This window comes from Nannospalax galili, unplaced genomic scaffold, assembly GCF_000622305.1.
Source record: "Nannospalax galili isolate Female #2095 unplaced genomic scaffold, S.galili_v1.0 scaffold591, whole genome shotgun sequence".
Classification (NCBI taxonomy): Eukaryota; Metazoa; Chordata; class Mammalia; order Rodentia; family Spalacidae; genus Nannospalax; species Nannospalax galili.
In genome coordinates, this window is record NW_008330926.1 from 3,539,003 (window position 1) to 3,554,870 (window position 15,868).

The 15,868-nt window shown below is 48.2% G+C and overlaps 2 protein-coding genes and 1 pseudogene across 8 annotated transcripts; 1 reads left to right on the plus strand and 2 right to left on the minus strand.

Moving 5' to 3' along the window:
- Window positions 1-1,561: 1,561 nt before the first annotated feature.
- On the plus strand, window positions 1,562-4,886 carry LOC103751208 (annotated as a pseudogene). Its single transcript, XR_608009.3, has one exon. The product of XR_608009.3 is annotated as an RNA-binding protein FUS pseudogene (transcript).
- Window positions 4,887-6,277: 1,391 nt separating this feature from the next.
- Window positions 6,278-6,813, minus strand: Lenep (lens epithelial protein). Its single transcript, XM_008855884.2, has one exon. It carries the CDS (start codon window positions 6,811-6,813, stop codon window positions 6,628-6,630), a length of 186 nt encoding a protein of 61 aa, XP_008854106.1. The 3' UTR covers window positions 6,278-6,627.
- A 475-nt stretch (window positions 6,814-7,288) lies between these two features.
- Window positions 7,289-14,650, minus strand: Flad1 (flavin adenine dinucleotide synthetase 1). 6 transcript variants are annotated; one of them, XM_029557162.1, is made up of 9 exons: window positions 14,554-14,650; window positions 13,923-14,145; window positions 13,551-13,737; window positions 12,144-12,888; window positions 11,146-11,293; window positions 9,864-9,962; window positions 9,595-9,784; window positions 7,583-7,656; window positions 7,289-7,492 (listed from the first exon to the last, which is right to left on the minus strand). In XM_029557162.1, the coding sequence occupies exons 2-9, from the start codon at window positions 13,934-13,936 to the stop codon at window positions 7,357-7,359; spliced, it is 1,593 nt and encodes a 530-aa protein (XP_029413022.1). In that variant the 5' UTR covers window positions 13,937-14,145; window positions 14,554-14,650; the 3' UTR covers window positions 7,289-7,356. The 6 variants fall into 6 exon arrangements, with proteins under 6 accessions (XP_029413022.1, XP_029413023.1, XP_029413026.1 ...); XM_029557163.1 differs by having other exon boundaries at window positions 14,539-14,632; XM_029557166.1 differs by lacking the exon at window positions 14,554-14,650 and adding an exon at window positions 14,249-14,470.
- Between the last annotated feature and the right edge of the window lie 1,218 nt (window positions 14,651-15,868).

Below are 15,868 nucleotides of genomic sequence, written 5' to 3' on the forward strand. Positions count from 1 at the left end.
TAGCCTCAACTCACTATGTAGACCAGGGTGGCCTTAAACTCAGAGATATGCCTGCCTCTGCCTCCCAAGTGCTGGGATTAAAGGTGTATGCCACCATGCCCAGCCTGATTACTCTTATCTTGCTTACTTTTGTGTATGTGTTTCCTTTGTTGTTTTTTATTTATGTGTGTGTTTGCCTGCATTCAAGTGCATCTGTGCATGCAATGCTTACAGAGGCCAGAAAAAGGTGTTGGATCCCCTAGAACTGCAGTTAAGGACAGGTGTTAGCTGCCATGTGGCTGCTGGGAACTGAATCTAGCTCCTGTGCAAGAGCAGCCAATGCTCTTAACCACTAAGCCTCTGTTATTTGGTTTTATGAGACAGGGTCTCACTCTGTCACCTAGGATAGTCCTGAACTGACTGCAATCCTCCTGCCTCAGCCTCTTGAGTACTAGCATGAGTCACCACACCCAGTCTGGTTACTTTTGAAATGTACTTTAAAATTTTTATTTATGTGTGTGTATTGCCTGCATGTACGTAAGTGCACCCGTGTCATGCAATGCCTGCGGAGGTCAGAAGAAGCTGTCAGATCCCCTGGGACTGGAGTTACAGACAATTTTTAGCTGCCATGTGGGTGCTGGGATTCGAACCCGGGTCTTATGCAAGAACAACCAGTGTTTTTAACCGCTGAGCCATCTCTCCAGCTCCAAATGTTGCTTCATATTTTTTTAAGGAACTTCTTTGCAGATATTAGATGAAGAAGCACATACAAGAGGGACAAGGCACTGGGTGCTAGTCAGTGCATTCCAGACAGGATAGGAAAGCCGCACCAATGAAATCCCCTTAGCATGTAGTCTAACAAGATCTGCTTAACAACAAGAACAGTTGACATGCTAAGTTGGGTGGGGAAAATTTCATGGGGTCCCAATTCAAGATGAAAAGCTATAGGCAATGAATGGATGTGGAGGGAGGGAGAATCAGTTTTCTCCAGGGACTAACTCCCTGAGAGGTTATCTAATCCCAAGTGGGAAGCCCTAAACACAGCTGGGATTCAAACTCAGGTCTTCTGCAAGAACAACCAGTGTCCTTAACTGCTGAGCCATCTCTCCAGCCCCCCTAAAATTTTTTAAAGAAATAGTATTTGTGTGTGTGTGCGTGTGTACATATATAGAGGTCAGAGGACAACTTTTGAGAGTTGGTTCTCTTCTTCTACCATGTCTGTCCTAGAGATTAAACTCAGGTTATCAGGCTTGGCAGCAAGCATCTTTACTCACTGCGTCATCTTGCTGGCCTTGAGGTAGACTTCTTTGTTTTTTGTTTAGTTTTTTGAGACAGGGTCTCACTATGTAGGCCAGTTTATCTTCAGACTTACAGAGATTTGCCTGCCTCTGCCTCCTGAGTGTGCCACCACATCCAGTGAGATGTACTTAAAATGTGTGTGTGTGTGTGTGTGTCTACATGAGTTTTACGTGCACTTCACGCATACAGGTACCTGAGGGAGCCAGAGGTGTCAAATCCCCTAGAACTAGAGTTACAGGCAGTTGTGAGTCTCCTGATATGGGTGCTGGGAACTGAACCCAGGTCTTCTAGAAGAGCAGAACAAGAGTTTTTAACCACTGTGTACTTCAAATTTTTTTTTTTTTTTTTCTTGAGACAGGTCAGTCTCAAGACTGGTCTTGAACTCACTGTGTAGTCCAGGTTAACCTCAAAGTGGGGGTAATCCCCCTGTCTTCAACTCCCAAGTACTGAATTATAAGTATTAGTTACCACACTCAGCTTGAAATAAACTTTTGTTGAGAGTCAACACATTATATACCATGGAAAGGGTTTTCAGATAGTATATGAGCTTTTGTAATTCATCTTTCTGAAGTTTTTCCACTGTGAAGGCTCATTTTCAAGCTGCTGGTCTGCTTTGGCTTCTGTTAGTCTTTATTCCTCTCTCTACCCCAGCTCCCCACCACAATACAGAGCCTTGGACTCTGCCTTCCTCCACTCACCACTTCCCCAGTAGTTTTTGCCAAACATCCCCTCCTTTGGCTAAAGCCTTCAAGTTCAGACCTCAGACTCTGCATTCCACCTCTAGACACTGCTTTAATGGGAGTGGGGCCTAAGAGAGGGAAAAAAGGCAGCAGGCCAGGGCTGAGTTGGGGAAGGGCGAGAGCTAGCCAGGCAGGGTGCAAGCTATGAAGAAAAGGAGAGCTCCAGGTTCAATGGGAAGGTGAAAGCTGACTGCCCACACTAACCTCTCCCTGCTTGATGTTAGACCTTACCCCTTCTCTGTGCTGCGCTCTGGAGCAAGAGAGAGGGCTCAGAAGGAACCAGGCAACAGTTCTGACCTGTATGTTGCCGATGTTTAGATGGTAGCTCATGCCTGTAATCCCAGGACTGGGGAGGCTGAAGCAGGATTAGCACAAGCTTGAGGGAAGCCGGGGTTTGTTAACCAGCTATGAAGAATAAACACAGAAGTCCAAAACCAGTCATGGTAGCTCATGCTTGTAATCTCAGCTTTAAGGAGGCTGTGGCAGGGGGATAGCCATTAGTTTCAAGGCCAACTTGGCCTATATATTAAGACCCTGTCTCAAAAGAACCAAATCAAATTTAAAAAAGAAAACAAAAACAAACCCGTCAGGGAACCCAGCCCCTCTCTCCTCAGGTCTGATCTGAGCCACTAGTCTATCTGGCCTATAGTCTACTTGTTACTTTAATGGACCTCTCATAGTCTACCCTTATTTCCTACAGTCCATTCTCAACACAGTGACCACTGTGAACCTTTTAAATAAATGTAAAAAAACATTCAGCTAAAACCCAAATCAGTTTGTGTTTAACACCTCACTTTACTTTCTCATTTCACTCAGCATAAAAGCTCAGGTTCTGACTTAGATCTTTCATGACTTGCCCCACATTTGCCCCCAGCTCAACTTTTTTCTTTTTCCCCCCATCACTTAATATTTATATAGTTAAAGGTTAATAGTTTGTAGAGGTTTCCCTCCTCCTAGAATGTATATGCTCTCCAAGTATAGGAATCTCTTCCCTGTTGTATCCAAAGCACCAGACTGATATATACTAGTAATGTTTGTTGAATGAATGAAGATACAATCTTTGCAAACACTGTCTTTAGAATGTTCTCCAAGAAGTCAGTAACCATGACTATCTACAGGGACCTGGGGGCTTGGGAGAATAGGATGTACAAAACCTTTTGCTAACTCACTCCTTGAAGCAGCTGCGCTCCGGCGACTTGGAATCTTGCTGGGTCTCTGCGCGCATGCACGGACATGGCTTCAAATGACTATACCCAACAATCAACTCAAACATGTGGGGCCTACCCTACCCAGCCTGGGCAGGGTTACTCCCAACAGAGCAATCAGCCCTATGGACAGCAGAGTTACAGTGGATATGGCCAGAGCAGCTATGGGTCTTATCTACAGACCTAGAACACAGGCTGTGGCACTCAGTCGACTCCCCAGGGATATGGTTCCACTAGAGGCTATGGCAGTAGCCAGAGTTCCCAATCTTCTTATGGACAACAGTCCTCCTATCCTGGCTATGGCCAGCAACCAGCTCCTAGCAGCACTTCAGGAAGTTACGGTGGCAGCTCTCAGAGCAGCAGCTATGGGCAGCCCCAGGGTGGAGGCTATGGCCAACAGTCGGGCTGTGGTGGACAGCAACAGCACTACAGACAGCAACAGAGCTCCTATAATCCTCCTCAGGGCTATGGACAGCAGAACCAGTATAACAGTAGCAGTGGAGGTGGTGGAAGGGGTGGAGGCAATTATGGCCAAGATCAGTCCTCCATGAGTGGTGGTGGCAGTGGTGGTTATGGCAATCAGGACCAGAGTGGTGGCGGCGGTGGTGGCTACTGGGGGAGGCCAGCAGGACCGTGGGGGCCATGGCAGGGACGGTGGACGTGGTTACAATTGCAGCGGTGGTGGCTATGAACCCAGAGGTCATGGAGGTGGCCGTGGAGGCACAGGTGGCATGGGTGGAAGTGACCGTGGTGGCTTCAATAAATTTGGTGACCCTCGGGATCAAGGATCACGTCATGATTCTGAGCAGGATAATTCAGATAACAATACCATCTTTGTACAAGGCCTGGGCAAAAATGTTACAATAGAATCTGTGGCTTATTACTTCAAGCAGATTGGAATTATCAAGACAAATAAGAAAACCGGAGAGCCCATGATTAATTTGTACACGGACAGGGAAACTGGCAAGCTGAAGGCTGAAGCAACAGTCTCATTTGATGACCCACCTTCTGCTAAAGCAGCTATTGACTGGTTTGACGGTATTTTCTGGGAATCCTATCAAGGTCTCATTTGCTACATGCTGAGCAGACTTCAATCGGGGTGGTGGAAATGGTCATGGAGGCCGAGGGTGAGGAGGACCCGTGGGCCGTGGAGGCTACAGAGGAGGAATGGTGGCGGCAGCCATGGAGGATTCCCCAGTAGAAGAGGTGGTGGTGGCGGACAACAGCGAGCTGGGGACTGGAAGTGTCCTAATCCGACATGTGAGAACATGAACTTCTCTTGGAGAAATGAATGCAACCAGTGTAAGGCCCCTAAACCAGATGGCCCAGGAGGCTTTCATATGGGGGTTAACTATGGAGATGATCGACGTGGCAGAGGAGATGATGGGGTGGCTACCGAGGCCAAGGCAGGGACTTCCGAGGGGGCTGGGGAGGTGGGGACAGAAGTAGCTTTGGCCCTGGCAAGATGGACTCAAGGAGTGAGCACAGACAGGATCTCAGGGAGAGGCCGTATTAGTCTGGCTCCTGAAATTCTGGAACACCTTTTCTTCCTATATTTAGTGTTATCCTTGTTATTTTGTAATCTTCCAATTCCTGATTGCCCATGGATTTTTTTTGTGTGTGTCAGATTACAGTAATTGTAACCATACCTCTGGTTTCCATTAAAAACCATCATTTTAGTTAAAAAACAAAACAAAAACCTTTTGCTATTAAAATTTTTTGTTACTGAGTTTGTTTGTTGAATCAGTTTCACTCTGTGGCCCAGGCTGGCCTGGAACTTGAGGCAGTCCTCTTGCCCCAGCCTTCTAAGAGCTGGGAATATAGGCATGAACCACTATGCCGAACATTCTTAGAATTCTTCACTCCAGGGATATATTATCATAGCAAACACTCTACACCCCGCCCAACACAGTTTGCTGGGGATTGCAGGGCCTTGAGCATGCCAGGCAAGCAGCACTCTACTACTGAGCTACAGCCCCAGCCTTATTTATTTTTTTGAGTCAACACTGTCTCTGTATAGAGCAGACTAGCTTTATACTGGTGATACTCCTGTCTCAGCACTTAGGCTGGTTTTTATATTAATTTTTTAAAGTTTTATTTTTATTTTTCGGTTTTCTTGAAACAGGGTCTCCCTGTAGTCCCAGCTGGCCTGGAACTTGCTACATAGACCAGGCTGGCCTTGAACTCACAGAGATCTGCCTGCCTCTGCCTCTGGAGTGCTGGGATTAAAGGCATGCACCACCACACCCGGCCAGGGGACAGTGTATTTATGTTCGAAGCCCTAAGTTCGGTCCCCAACATCGAAACTCAATCAACCAAACACCGACAATAAATAAGAGCGAAAAAGGAGTTAACTAAAAAAAAGGCTGAGGAAGATCTGGTTCCAGGGAGAGATTTATATGCCACCTCCAGGTCAAGTTCTTGCTAAGAATGGGAGGTGGGTAATATCTAGGCCAGGGAGTACTAATCCCAAGGAAGTAGAATAAAAGCTGTGACTGCCTTTGAGGTTGTGAGGGCTGTACATATATATGGACCACTAGGCATGATTTTGGTGGTGCTAAAGGAAAGTGAGGAATCAGTCTACTCACTCAGGCTGTTTGTATCCTAACAGGTATTTATGGGTAGGCCTGAGGGCCCTGTGACCACACAGATGCTTTTCTCTTCTAGCTTTGTGTGTGTACTAGGAGTTCTTGCAGCTCGTGGGCCTTCTTCCTCCATGACCTGGGGACTAGCTCAGCCCTTTCCCCAAGCTCCCCAGAGACAGGGAGCTGCCTAGACCACATCTTCTACTTGGAAACCCAGTGCCAGAAGTCAGCTGTCCTGGTTTCAGCCTCATGTCTACCCGAGCTACCTCCTTCACACCTTGGTCTGTGCTCTGACTCCAAAGCCCATTCTGTGCACTTGTTTTCACTCCCCTTTAGACATTTAGAACTTCTTGTCTCAAGGACTATTTATTGTACTTTAGTGATTATCAGAGATCTTAGGGGCATTCCCATTCCCAGTATTACAAAGTGCACGGTAAGATTGTCTGGGTTGGAGGACTCACTGTATCAAGCCTGGAGGACTATTGGGTCCTGCTATAATTGGAATGGGGTCTTAGCCAGCATACCAACTTCCACCCATTAGAAGTCTACCAGAGTCAGGGGCTGGGAATGGATACCCTGAGAAGAGGCAAGTCTGACAGATGAACAATCAAAGCAGGATCCATACTTCCCTGTTCATTTGGTGGCTCATCCTTGGCTAAGTCTGGCTGGATCCAGGAGTCTTCCTGGGGCTATAGAAAAGACGGGAGGGCTAGGAAGCAGGCTCAACCACAGAAGCTATCTATGGCCACACCTCCTGTCTGTCTGCCTTACCCTGCCCACCTGAGTGGTGCCAGGAGAGGAGGCAATTCCCTGTCACCACTAATGCAGCAGTTCCTTGATACAGCCACAGCAGAGGAGGATGTAGGCTACTTCCTTCAGGGTTTGCTGCAGGCCCTCCAACCCCGTGCCCATCTTGATGACAGGCACCCGGGGACCAGAGCCTCTCAGGGCAACCCAAAGAGAGAAGGGCAGGGCCTGGGCTAGGGACTGTATCCATGGCAGCATGTGGGTAGAAGCTCAAAGGAAGGGTGTGGAAGCTGCCATGAGGCCTTTGATCCACTGTCCCTGCCCCCTCAGGCCTCATGACTAGAGACAAAGGCCCCAGGGTCTAGCAAAGGAAGGTTCTGGATCCTGGAACAGGCTGAGTCAGCCCTATGGACAGGGATGTGGGAGGTGAGAAGGGAGGGCCTGGCCACTCCATCTTTCATCCTCCATAGGCAGGAAGGAGGCTCAGCTTCCCTTTCTCCTGGCTCAGGGGGTGCTCTGCCTGGTTGCCCTGTTCCTATTAGTTGCCTGTTCCTCCCCTCTGGTAGGCTCTGGCTGAAGCTAACACTGGGAATCATCCATGAGAACTCCTTTCTAGACTGTTCTACCCCCTCATCCCCACCCTCCCTGGCCTGAGAGAACACAGCAGCCCTGGCCCACTTCCACCTCCCCTGACCCTTGAAGCAGGAAGGTATAGCCAGAGCAACAGGCACAATGGTGTGACAGGCAGTTTACTGACAGGTTACACCCCAGGCCAGCCCCTTCCCCGCATTGAGTGTGAGATCACTTTCGGGAGTTCCGCTCTTCCTCTTCGTTCTCCAGCAGATATGCTGGACGGTAGGTGGGGTGCCCTCCTGGGCTCAGGCACTTCAGGGATGGGTTCTGCACTGTGTTCTCTTGACTCCCCAGTGATGTGTACCTGGAGTGGCAGAACAGAAGCAAAGTGGGTAGTGGGTGGGCTCTCCCTATCCCAGCACCCTCTCATCTTCCCCCTCACCAACAACCTTACCCTCGGTCATACAGGATACAGTATGGGACAAACAACTGACGCAGAAAGTCCCAGATGTTTCTGTAGGTCCAGTCCTGAGAAATGAGATTCTGTTACCAGCGCTCCCTTCATCTACCTACCACTGGCCCATCAAGGGCTCTTTTGTTCCCCTGGCCCTGAAGAAGGCTTGCTCCCTGATTCTGATATGTCTTGCTCTGTGTGAGACGGAAGGTCTGCACCTGCTGCCACTTTGCATTCCCCAGCCACCCTCCACCGTGGCATACATTCCAGGAGGACAGGGAAGGACTAGTGTCCAAGTCAGTACTGTCAGGAAAAGTTCTATCTCTCTGCTATCTAATATGGTGATCATTTGAAATGTGGCTAGTACAATTAAATAATTATTTTTCTCCCCCTTCCTTCTCTCTCTCTCAGGAGACAGGGTCTCCTCAGTGGATGGACTTGCACTGGGGAGCATCTAGGAACACTGACTTCTTGACACAGTGGGCCTTAACATGGATGACAGAGTATATGGGTTCCAGTGTGAGTGAGGCTATGGGAGGGTGCTGGTGGGGACAGGTGTATAAAGATGATTATTTGAGATGTTCTGTATGAAATACACAAAAATTCAATAAAAACAAATTAAAACAAAACAAAGACAGTCAGGCGCAGCGGCATACATTTTAATCTCAGCACTTGGGATGTTGATGTAGGCATTTAACTCTTTGAGTTCAAGGCCAGCCAGGGCTACATAATGAGACCTTGCCTATGCTGGGAATACAGGTGTGCACTACTATACCAGGCTTGAAGAACTGATTTTTTTTTTTTCAATTTCTCAAGTATCCCACTGGCTTTAGGCACACAATATAGTTGAGAATGACCTTGAACTTCTATTCCTCCTGCGTCCACCTCCTGGATGCTGGGATTACAGGTGTGTGCCACTCCTGACTTCCCAGTAGTATGTACCTGGAGTGGTGAAATAGAAGGAAGTAGGTGGCAGCTGGGCTGGGCCACGGGGTGCTAGGGACTGAACCCAGGGCTCTGTGCATGCCAGGGAAGCACTTTACCTGCTAAGCTGCAGCCCCACCCAAAGAACTGATTTTTAAAAAATTAGATTTAAATGCAGGCATTATGAATCACATACCATAAATTTTACTGTTTCCAAGTATATAGGCTTTGGTTTTTCAAAGTATATCAGGGCTTTGGTTTTGCTTTTTTGACAGGGCTTCACTGAGGCTCAAATTGGCCTAGGAAATCACTATGCAGACAAGGCTGGACCCAAATCCATAAGATCCTCCTTCCTCAGTCTCTCAATGATTTTAGTACTTTGTATTTCTTTCTTTTTTTTTGAGGGTGGGGGAGGTCTTTTTGAGACAGGGTGTGTCCCTGAAGGCTCAGCTGGCCTGGAACTCACTATGTAGACCAGGCTGGCATTGAACTCATAGGATCCCCATGCCTTTGCCTCCTGAGTGCTGGTATTAAAGGTGTGTGCCATCGTGCCTGGCAGTACTCTCCGCACCCCCAGGTGTTTTGAGACAGGTTCTCCCTGTAGCTCCAGCTGGTCTTAGAACTTGGTATGCAGATCAAGCTAGCCTTGATCTCAGAGATCTCCCTGCCTCTGCCTCTGGAATGCTGGGATTAAAGGCATACGCCACCATGCCTGAAGAACATGCATGATTTTATGCAGTGTTGAGGACTGAACCCAGGACTTCAGTCATACTAGGCAAGTACTATATCAAATGAGCTATATCCTCAGCCCTGTTATTTGTATTTCATTTTAATTATGATTTAAATGTGAACAAATGGCTACTATTGTATTGGACAGCACAGGCCCAGGTCAGTTGTCAACCATAGAAGCACAATGCCTGCCACTGAATTAGTGCTCAATAATATTGGTTGAAAGGATGAATAAACAAATAGCACTGCCTCCCTTGGGAGATGGGGCCCCTTTGTCCTAGGCTCTAGCCTTCTCCCAGTGAGCAAGAGTGCAGTAACAGAGAGCACAGGAGACCTGAGGCAATCAGTCCTCTCTTTACCAGCAGTGGGTTGATGCGCATGAAGGAAGGCCAGCCAGGGTCAGTTGGACTGAAAGGACAGAGGCTACAGGAGTAGGGGTCAGTCCGGCGAGTGCCCATCAAGACAGCCTCCAGCTGGGGGTGCTGTTCCTTCAGCTTACTCAGGGCCTGCTTCATGTCACCCTCAGCCTCTAATACCTGCAGATTATACCTTAGGAAGGAAGAAAACAGAGATGAGGGTCAGTTCTTCCAAGGCCCTCTTGAAGCCCAAACCTCCAGGCCCCTCATACCTCTTGATGGTGTCCTGTAGAAACTGTTCCAGCTCAGGAAAGGAGGAGATGCAACGGATATACAGGATCTGGAGGTGTTTTGGAACATCAGGAGATTTCCTGGGGAGGGTAAAAATCCATAGGCTTGCCAGTATGGACAGGAAATGGCACTCCAGAGAGCTCACTATTCTTCTTTGGCCCCAGGATCAATATCCACCCTTTCTCTCCTTCCCTTATCCTTCCATCCAATATCCCAAACTCATTTCCTCTGAGAAGCCACTCTGATCTATTTTTTTGAGTCAGGATCTTCCTATATTGCCCAGGCTGATCTCAAATCTGCAATCTTTCTACTTTAGCCCCAAGTACTAGGATTACAGGTATGTGCCAGTTTGCCTGACCTCAAACCTGAGAAACATTTGTTAGGAGTTTGTTTTTTTTGAGACAGGGTCTCACTATGTAGCTCTAGCTGTCTTGGAACTCACTGAGGAGACCTGGTTGGCCTTGAATTCAGAGATCCTTCTGCCTCTGCCTCTGCTAGGAGTAAAGGCCAGAGTCACCATTCCCAGCCTGAGACTTTTTTTTTAGGATATGATCTTGCAGGGGAGCTGGAGAAATGGCTCAGCAGTTAAAAGCACTGGCTGCTCTTGCAGATGACCAGGGATCGGTTCCCAGTTCCCACGTGGTGACTAACAGCTGTCAGTAACTCTGCAAGTCCTGCATGCACAGGTGCACTTACATGTAGGCAAAACACTCATACACATAAAAATAAGTTAAAAAAAATTTTAAAGGCATAATTTCACTCTGATGCTCAGGCTGGTCTCAGCTCCTGCGCTCAGATTACTCTCCTGCATTCTCCTCCCCACGGCTGGGACGGCCACATCAGGCAACAAGAGATGTTTTTCTTTTTCTTTTTTTGAGACAGGGTCTTCCTGTAGCCCCTGCTGGTCTGCCTGGAACTTGCTATGTAGACCAGGCTGGCTTCGCTCTCAGAGATCAGCCTACTTCTGCCACCCAAGTGCTGGGATTAAAAGCATGTATCACTGAACACAGTGTAATATGAAATTTCTGGTAAAATCCCACTTCCCCAGCTGGATTATGACTTCCCTGCGGTGGGGGATGATTGATGACACATCTAGACCCAGAATCAGACACATGTCAGATGTTCAATAAATATAGTAGGAAAACAGAACTGTGAGGTCACATGGCCACCTTCCTCCCAAGTCCCACCTGTGCATCTGGGATGGGAGCTAGAGGAGTTTTGAGTAGGCATCTTTGAGGCCTTATCTCTCAGGGATAGGCTTACCTTTGCACGGCTGCATGGAAGAGGTGTAGGAGGGCTGTGCAGTCTTTGCCTCCATTAAAGCCCACACAGAGCTGGTTGAGGTGGTACTGAGCCAGGGCAGTCTCAATGGTCTGCAGAGCACTTGCTACCTTTTTCCCCAGACAAGACCCTGCCGTGCAGGCAGGGAAGAAGGCATCAAACAGGTATCCCTGGCTGTCAAAGACGTCACGTTGTCCTTGCTTAAAAAAATTTCACTATCTTCCCAGTATTCATAGGGTTAAGTTCAAACTCTCTCATGCTGTCCTGTGTTCTTTGCTGTCCGCCCCCTCACTCCACCCCTACCCCCTGCTACTCTGTCCCACCTCACCTGACCTTGGTTTCAGGCTCTGCAGGGCAGGAACTGGGGGAGCAGGAGTACGGGGTGCCCTGGTTTCCTTCATCCTTTGCAGCCCCATGCTGCTTCCTTCCGGGCCTCTTTTTTTTTTTTTTTTTTTTTTTTTTTTGAGACGGGGTTTCCCTGTAGCCCCAGCTGGCATGGAACTCACTATGCAGACCAAGCTGGCCTTGATCTCACAGAGATCCACTTGCCTCTGCTTCCCAAGTGCTGGGAGTAAAGGCATGGGCCTGCTTTCATAGTTTGCTCTTGCCCAACTCCTGATCCAACCAAATCCTAATCACTTGTCCAGAGAAGCCTTCTCAGACCTCAAAGCTGTCTCTCTGCTGAATTTGTTTCATATTCAAATTGCATGCACAATCACTAGCTTACTTGGATAACTTTTTTTGTTGAATCATTTCTTCTGAAAGCAGGGAATACCTGTTCTGACAAGTTATAACCGTAACACCCAGCCACAGTGCTGGTCAAAGGAGTAATCAATAGTTATTGGAATGAATGGATCAAAGCAGCTATCATCTACTCTTTCCTGGATTTATGGGAAGCCCTCTACAAGCCCTTTGTTATTAGACCTAGAGCAGGCACCAGTATTCTGGTCTATGCTGCCCTTCAACCAGGAGACCCCTACCTGACTGAGCAAGTTTGTACACAGCCTCACTAGCCTGCTCCACAGCATTGGGCAGGTAGGGGACCAACGATCCTTGGGGCAGATGGGCAGTCAGATAGGCCAGGCATTCCTCCAACGGCTCCTCTTCTTCAGAGTCTAGAGTCAGCTTCACCTGATAGTAGTTGCTGCCCCAGTCAGGATAGGAACCCAGGCAAAGCCTATGCCCAAAGTGGGCCTGGGCCTCAGCTAGGATGGAGGCAATAGAGCCCTCAGAAGCAGCCACATACAGTTCCTTCAGGTGGAATCGCACAGCTGTGTTTTGAAACAGTCCCTTCAGCCCCTCCAGCACCCTTCGAAGCAGTTCCGGAATGCCTGGGAAGAGGTAGACATTTCGGACAGAGACCAGTGGGAATCTGAATGGGTTGCCAGTGTGAGGATCTGTGCCGTAATGTAGGCGGGCAGAGGAGGGCACCAATGACATTTTCTCCCAACCCTCCCCTCCTAGGGTTTTGATGACTGCTTGCAGCTCAGGGTGTGGCTTGAGCTCCTCCCCAAAGGCCTGTGCCACTGCCTCAAAGGTCACATCATCATGAGTGGGGCCGATGCCCCCTGCAGTGAGGACATAAGTGAAGCGACTGGAGAAAGAGGTGACCTCAGCTGCAATGGTGGCTACCTCATCAGGTACAACAGAGACTCGGCAGACCTGGACCCCCAGGGAGCGCAGTGTCCGACAAAGAAAGTAAGTGTTGGTGTCTTGAGTGTGTCCCTGGGGGTTGGAGAAAAGATGAGATTGTCAGTGCATGGGATGAAGGGCAGGGGGAGATAGCTACACCTGTCTAATGATGGGATGTTCTGTTCTTTGGGGACCGAATGCCAAGGAGCCTGGATGGAGAGCAAGTGTGAGAAAATCCATTTGAGTAGAGAAGAGTGGATTCTCATTATACTTTGATCCTGACCTAACTTGTATTTACAGATTCAAGAATCAATTGATCTTGACCTCACATATATTTATAGATTCAATGATTAATTCTGTGTGGATTTGTCAACTTCCTCACCAGCCCCAACAGTTTCAGCCCCCTGGCTCTGAGTGTGTACTGGGCAACCTTATCACATTCCTGGCTATTGTCACTTTGGTCATTGTCATCCCAGACACAGTCTATAGTCAGTCTGGCCTTTCATTTTGTCAACTCTACTTTTGAAATTTCTTCCCATCTTCTGTCTTCTCACTTCCATTAAGCAGGTCCTCCACACCTTTCACCTGGACAATGATGGCAGCCTCCTGGCCAGCTCCTAGCCTCCAGCCACCCTGCTTTGCTCTGTGTGTCTTCTAAGTAAACTTTCTAACATGTCACTGTGGTGGTGCATCACTTTTGGGCTCAAAAACATAAGTTGTTTCTAATTCAGACAGAATAAACTTCAAATTCTTACCTTCCTTCTTGGCTCACTTATCCACTCTGCTGAGTGCCTTGAATCATTTCCAAACAGGTTGGATATAACTCCTAAATACATAGTATATGATCCTGGGCCTCCTCTACTTGCCGGCCTCCTGTCACTGTTGTGTCCCCTCTGCCCTCTACCGTAGTGCTTGGCAACTTGTAGGGATGTTGCAACAAGTCTTTCAACAGCAGAACACATTAAAAGGAAGATCACTTTTCCTTCAATATGTTAGGACTTACTTCAGAACTATACTTTGGCAAGCAAGAAGCTTCCTACCCTGGTTCACCTCCCTTCACCAGAAGAAAGGAGAGAGCACCTAACAAGAGAAAGCTTCGCCCTCCCCCTCTTCTGTCCCAGACACACCTTGAGGATCTCATCTCCAACAACGATTATGCCGGCTGTCACGCTGCGCCCAGGGGGAAGTTCAGAGGCCCTAGATGCCATGGTCCTGCCCTCTCTGATCTTCTGCAAAGCTCTCCAGTAGCCACCTAGACCCCAAAATAGGGGCCTCAGGCACTGAGGAACCGCCAGGTCTACAGGACACTGGAGGCCATAGCCTGAGTACAGAGTCCTGGGTCAAGGGAACCTGGAGGAATCAGAAAGGACAATGGAAGAGGGCAGCAGTGTACCCTCCTCCACAAAGGGAGGCTGTCTTCTCTAGCAATGTCCTCGAAAAACGACTTCTTTACCCAGGTCTCTTGTCAGGATGTTCTCAAATCCCAGGCTCTTCTGCTTAAAGGGTCCTGTCCTCCCAAGATCTACCACCTTAAATGTCTTCCGTCTGCCGAACTGGTTTGGATTTGCTCTACCTAGGGGATCTGCATCTTTAAACGTCTCTTCTCTTTGGGACACCTGTCCCTTTAAGTGTCTACCTTATCCCGGGCCTCGGCCCTTCTCTGCCCTCCCCCACCGACCAAAACCCTTCGGCACCCTTTTTAACTCGCAATCTGTTTTTCCCACCAGGCTTCAAGTCACTGACCTCTTAGCATCTCACCTGCCTACTTTGCCCCTCCGCGGGGTCCTTCCCTTTCCTTTCCTCGTGTCCGGCTACAGCTTCCGTACTCAAAGTCCCGCCTTACCCCGCCTCATGTTGATTGGCTACTTTGGCTGTCGCTTACTTTTACCAATAGTCCTATTGGTGTAGCCGAAGATCGCTCGCTGGCAGGCGAAAAAAATGCTAAATTGTTATTGGCAACCCCAGATGTCATCCTTCACCCGGAAACACAGAGGCGGGGTCTTTGCCTGTAGAGGGCAGGACTTTGAAGGTTTGGAGCAGGAAAGGCACTTGCTTGCTAAGTAAGGTACACTGAAGACTGTGTGTGTGGGGTGGGTATGGGTGCTGCTTCCTAGTTTTGGAGGAAATGGAGGCGGATTCTGTTTGCATACAAACTTTTTTTTTTTTGAGCCAGGTTACTACGTAGCCCTGGCTGGGCTGAAACTCCCTATATGGACCAGTCTGACTTCGATCTCACCGAGATCCACCTGCCTCTGCCTCCCAAGGGTGGAGGCAGATTAAGGGCCTGTGATTGTTTTTTATACTAATCATATGGGATTTAAATTTTTAAAAATATTTTATTTTATGCGTATGAATGTATTGCCTGCATGTAGGTAAGAGCACCCATGTCGTGCAATGCACGCAGAGGACAGAAGAGGTCATCGAATTCCCTGGAACTGGAGTTATGGACAATTGTTAGCTGCCATGTGGGTGCTGGGATTTGAACCTGGGTCTTCTGCAAGAACAACCAGTGTTCTTAACCGCTGAGCCATCTCTCCAGGCCCCCGGATTTTAATTTTTTAAAACTTACTATTACTGTATAATGGGTGGGGGGGGGGCACGGCAAGCATGTGGAGATCACAGGACAACTTGTGCAGTTTTCCTTCACCTTAACATGGGTTCCAGCTCATCAAGTTTGGGTGGCAACCGCTTTACTCATCACAGACTGAACCATCTTGCTAGCCCTGGGCTTTCTTACATATGTAAAGTATGTTTCAGAAAGTTTAGGTGGGACCCGAGATCCATATTTACTTATCCAGTTCCCCTGATTCTGTGACATGGAGGAATGCCGAACCACACGGCTTACCCAGCAAAATCTTTTTGGACAAAATATGTCCATTTTAAGTGGGGAACTGGCTCAGAAAAGTGAAGGGATGCCACACAATCTTAACACTACAGTCACTGGTAGGGCCAGGCTTCTATTCTTTCTGAAGTAGTAAGTCCTGTATGGTTTTCTTAGCTAAAACAAAAAAAACAGATGGGGTGGAGGTTGGAGAGATAGCTTGGAGATTAAGAGTACTTCCTGCTCTTGCAG

Coding starts and splice junctions, on each gene's coding strand:
- Lenep (XM_008855884.2), bottom strand. CDS start 6,813: ATGCTGCCATGGATACAGTCCCTAGCCCAGGCCCTGCCCTTCTCTCTT.
- Flad1 (XM_008854587.3), bottom strand. CDS start 13,757: ATGTGTTCTGCTGTTGAAAGACTTGTTGCAACATCCCTACAAGTTGCC. Junction 7,657..9,594: donor TGCGCATCAACCCACTGCTG/GTAAAGAGAGGA, acceptor CTCATTTCTCAG/GACTGGACCTACAGAAACAT. Junction 7,493..7,582: donor TGTATCCTGTATGACCGAGG/GTAAGGTTGTTG, acceptor CTGCCACTCCAG/GTACACATCACTGGGGAGTC.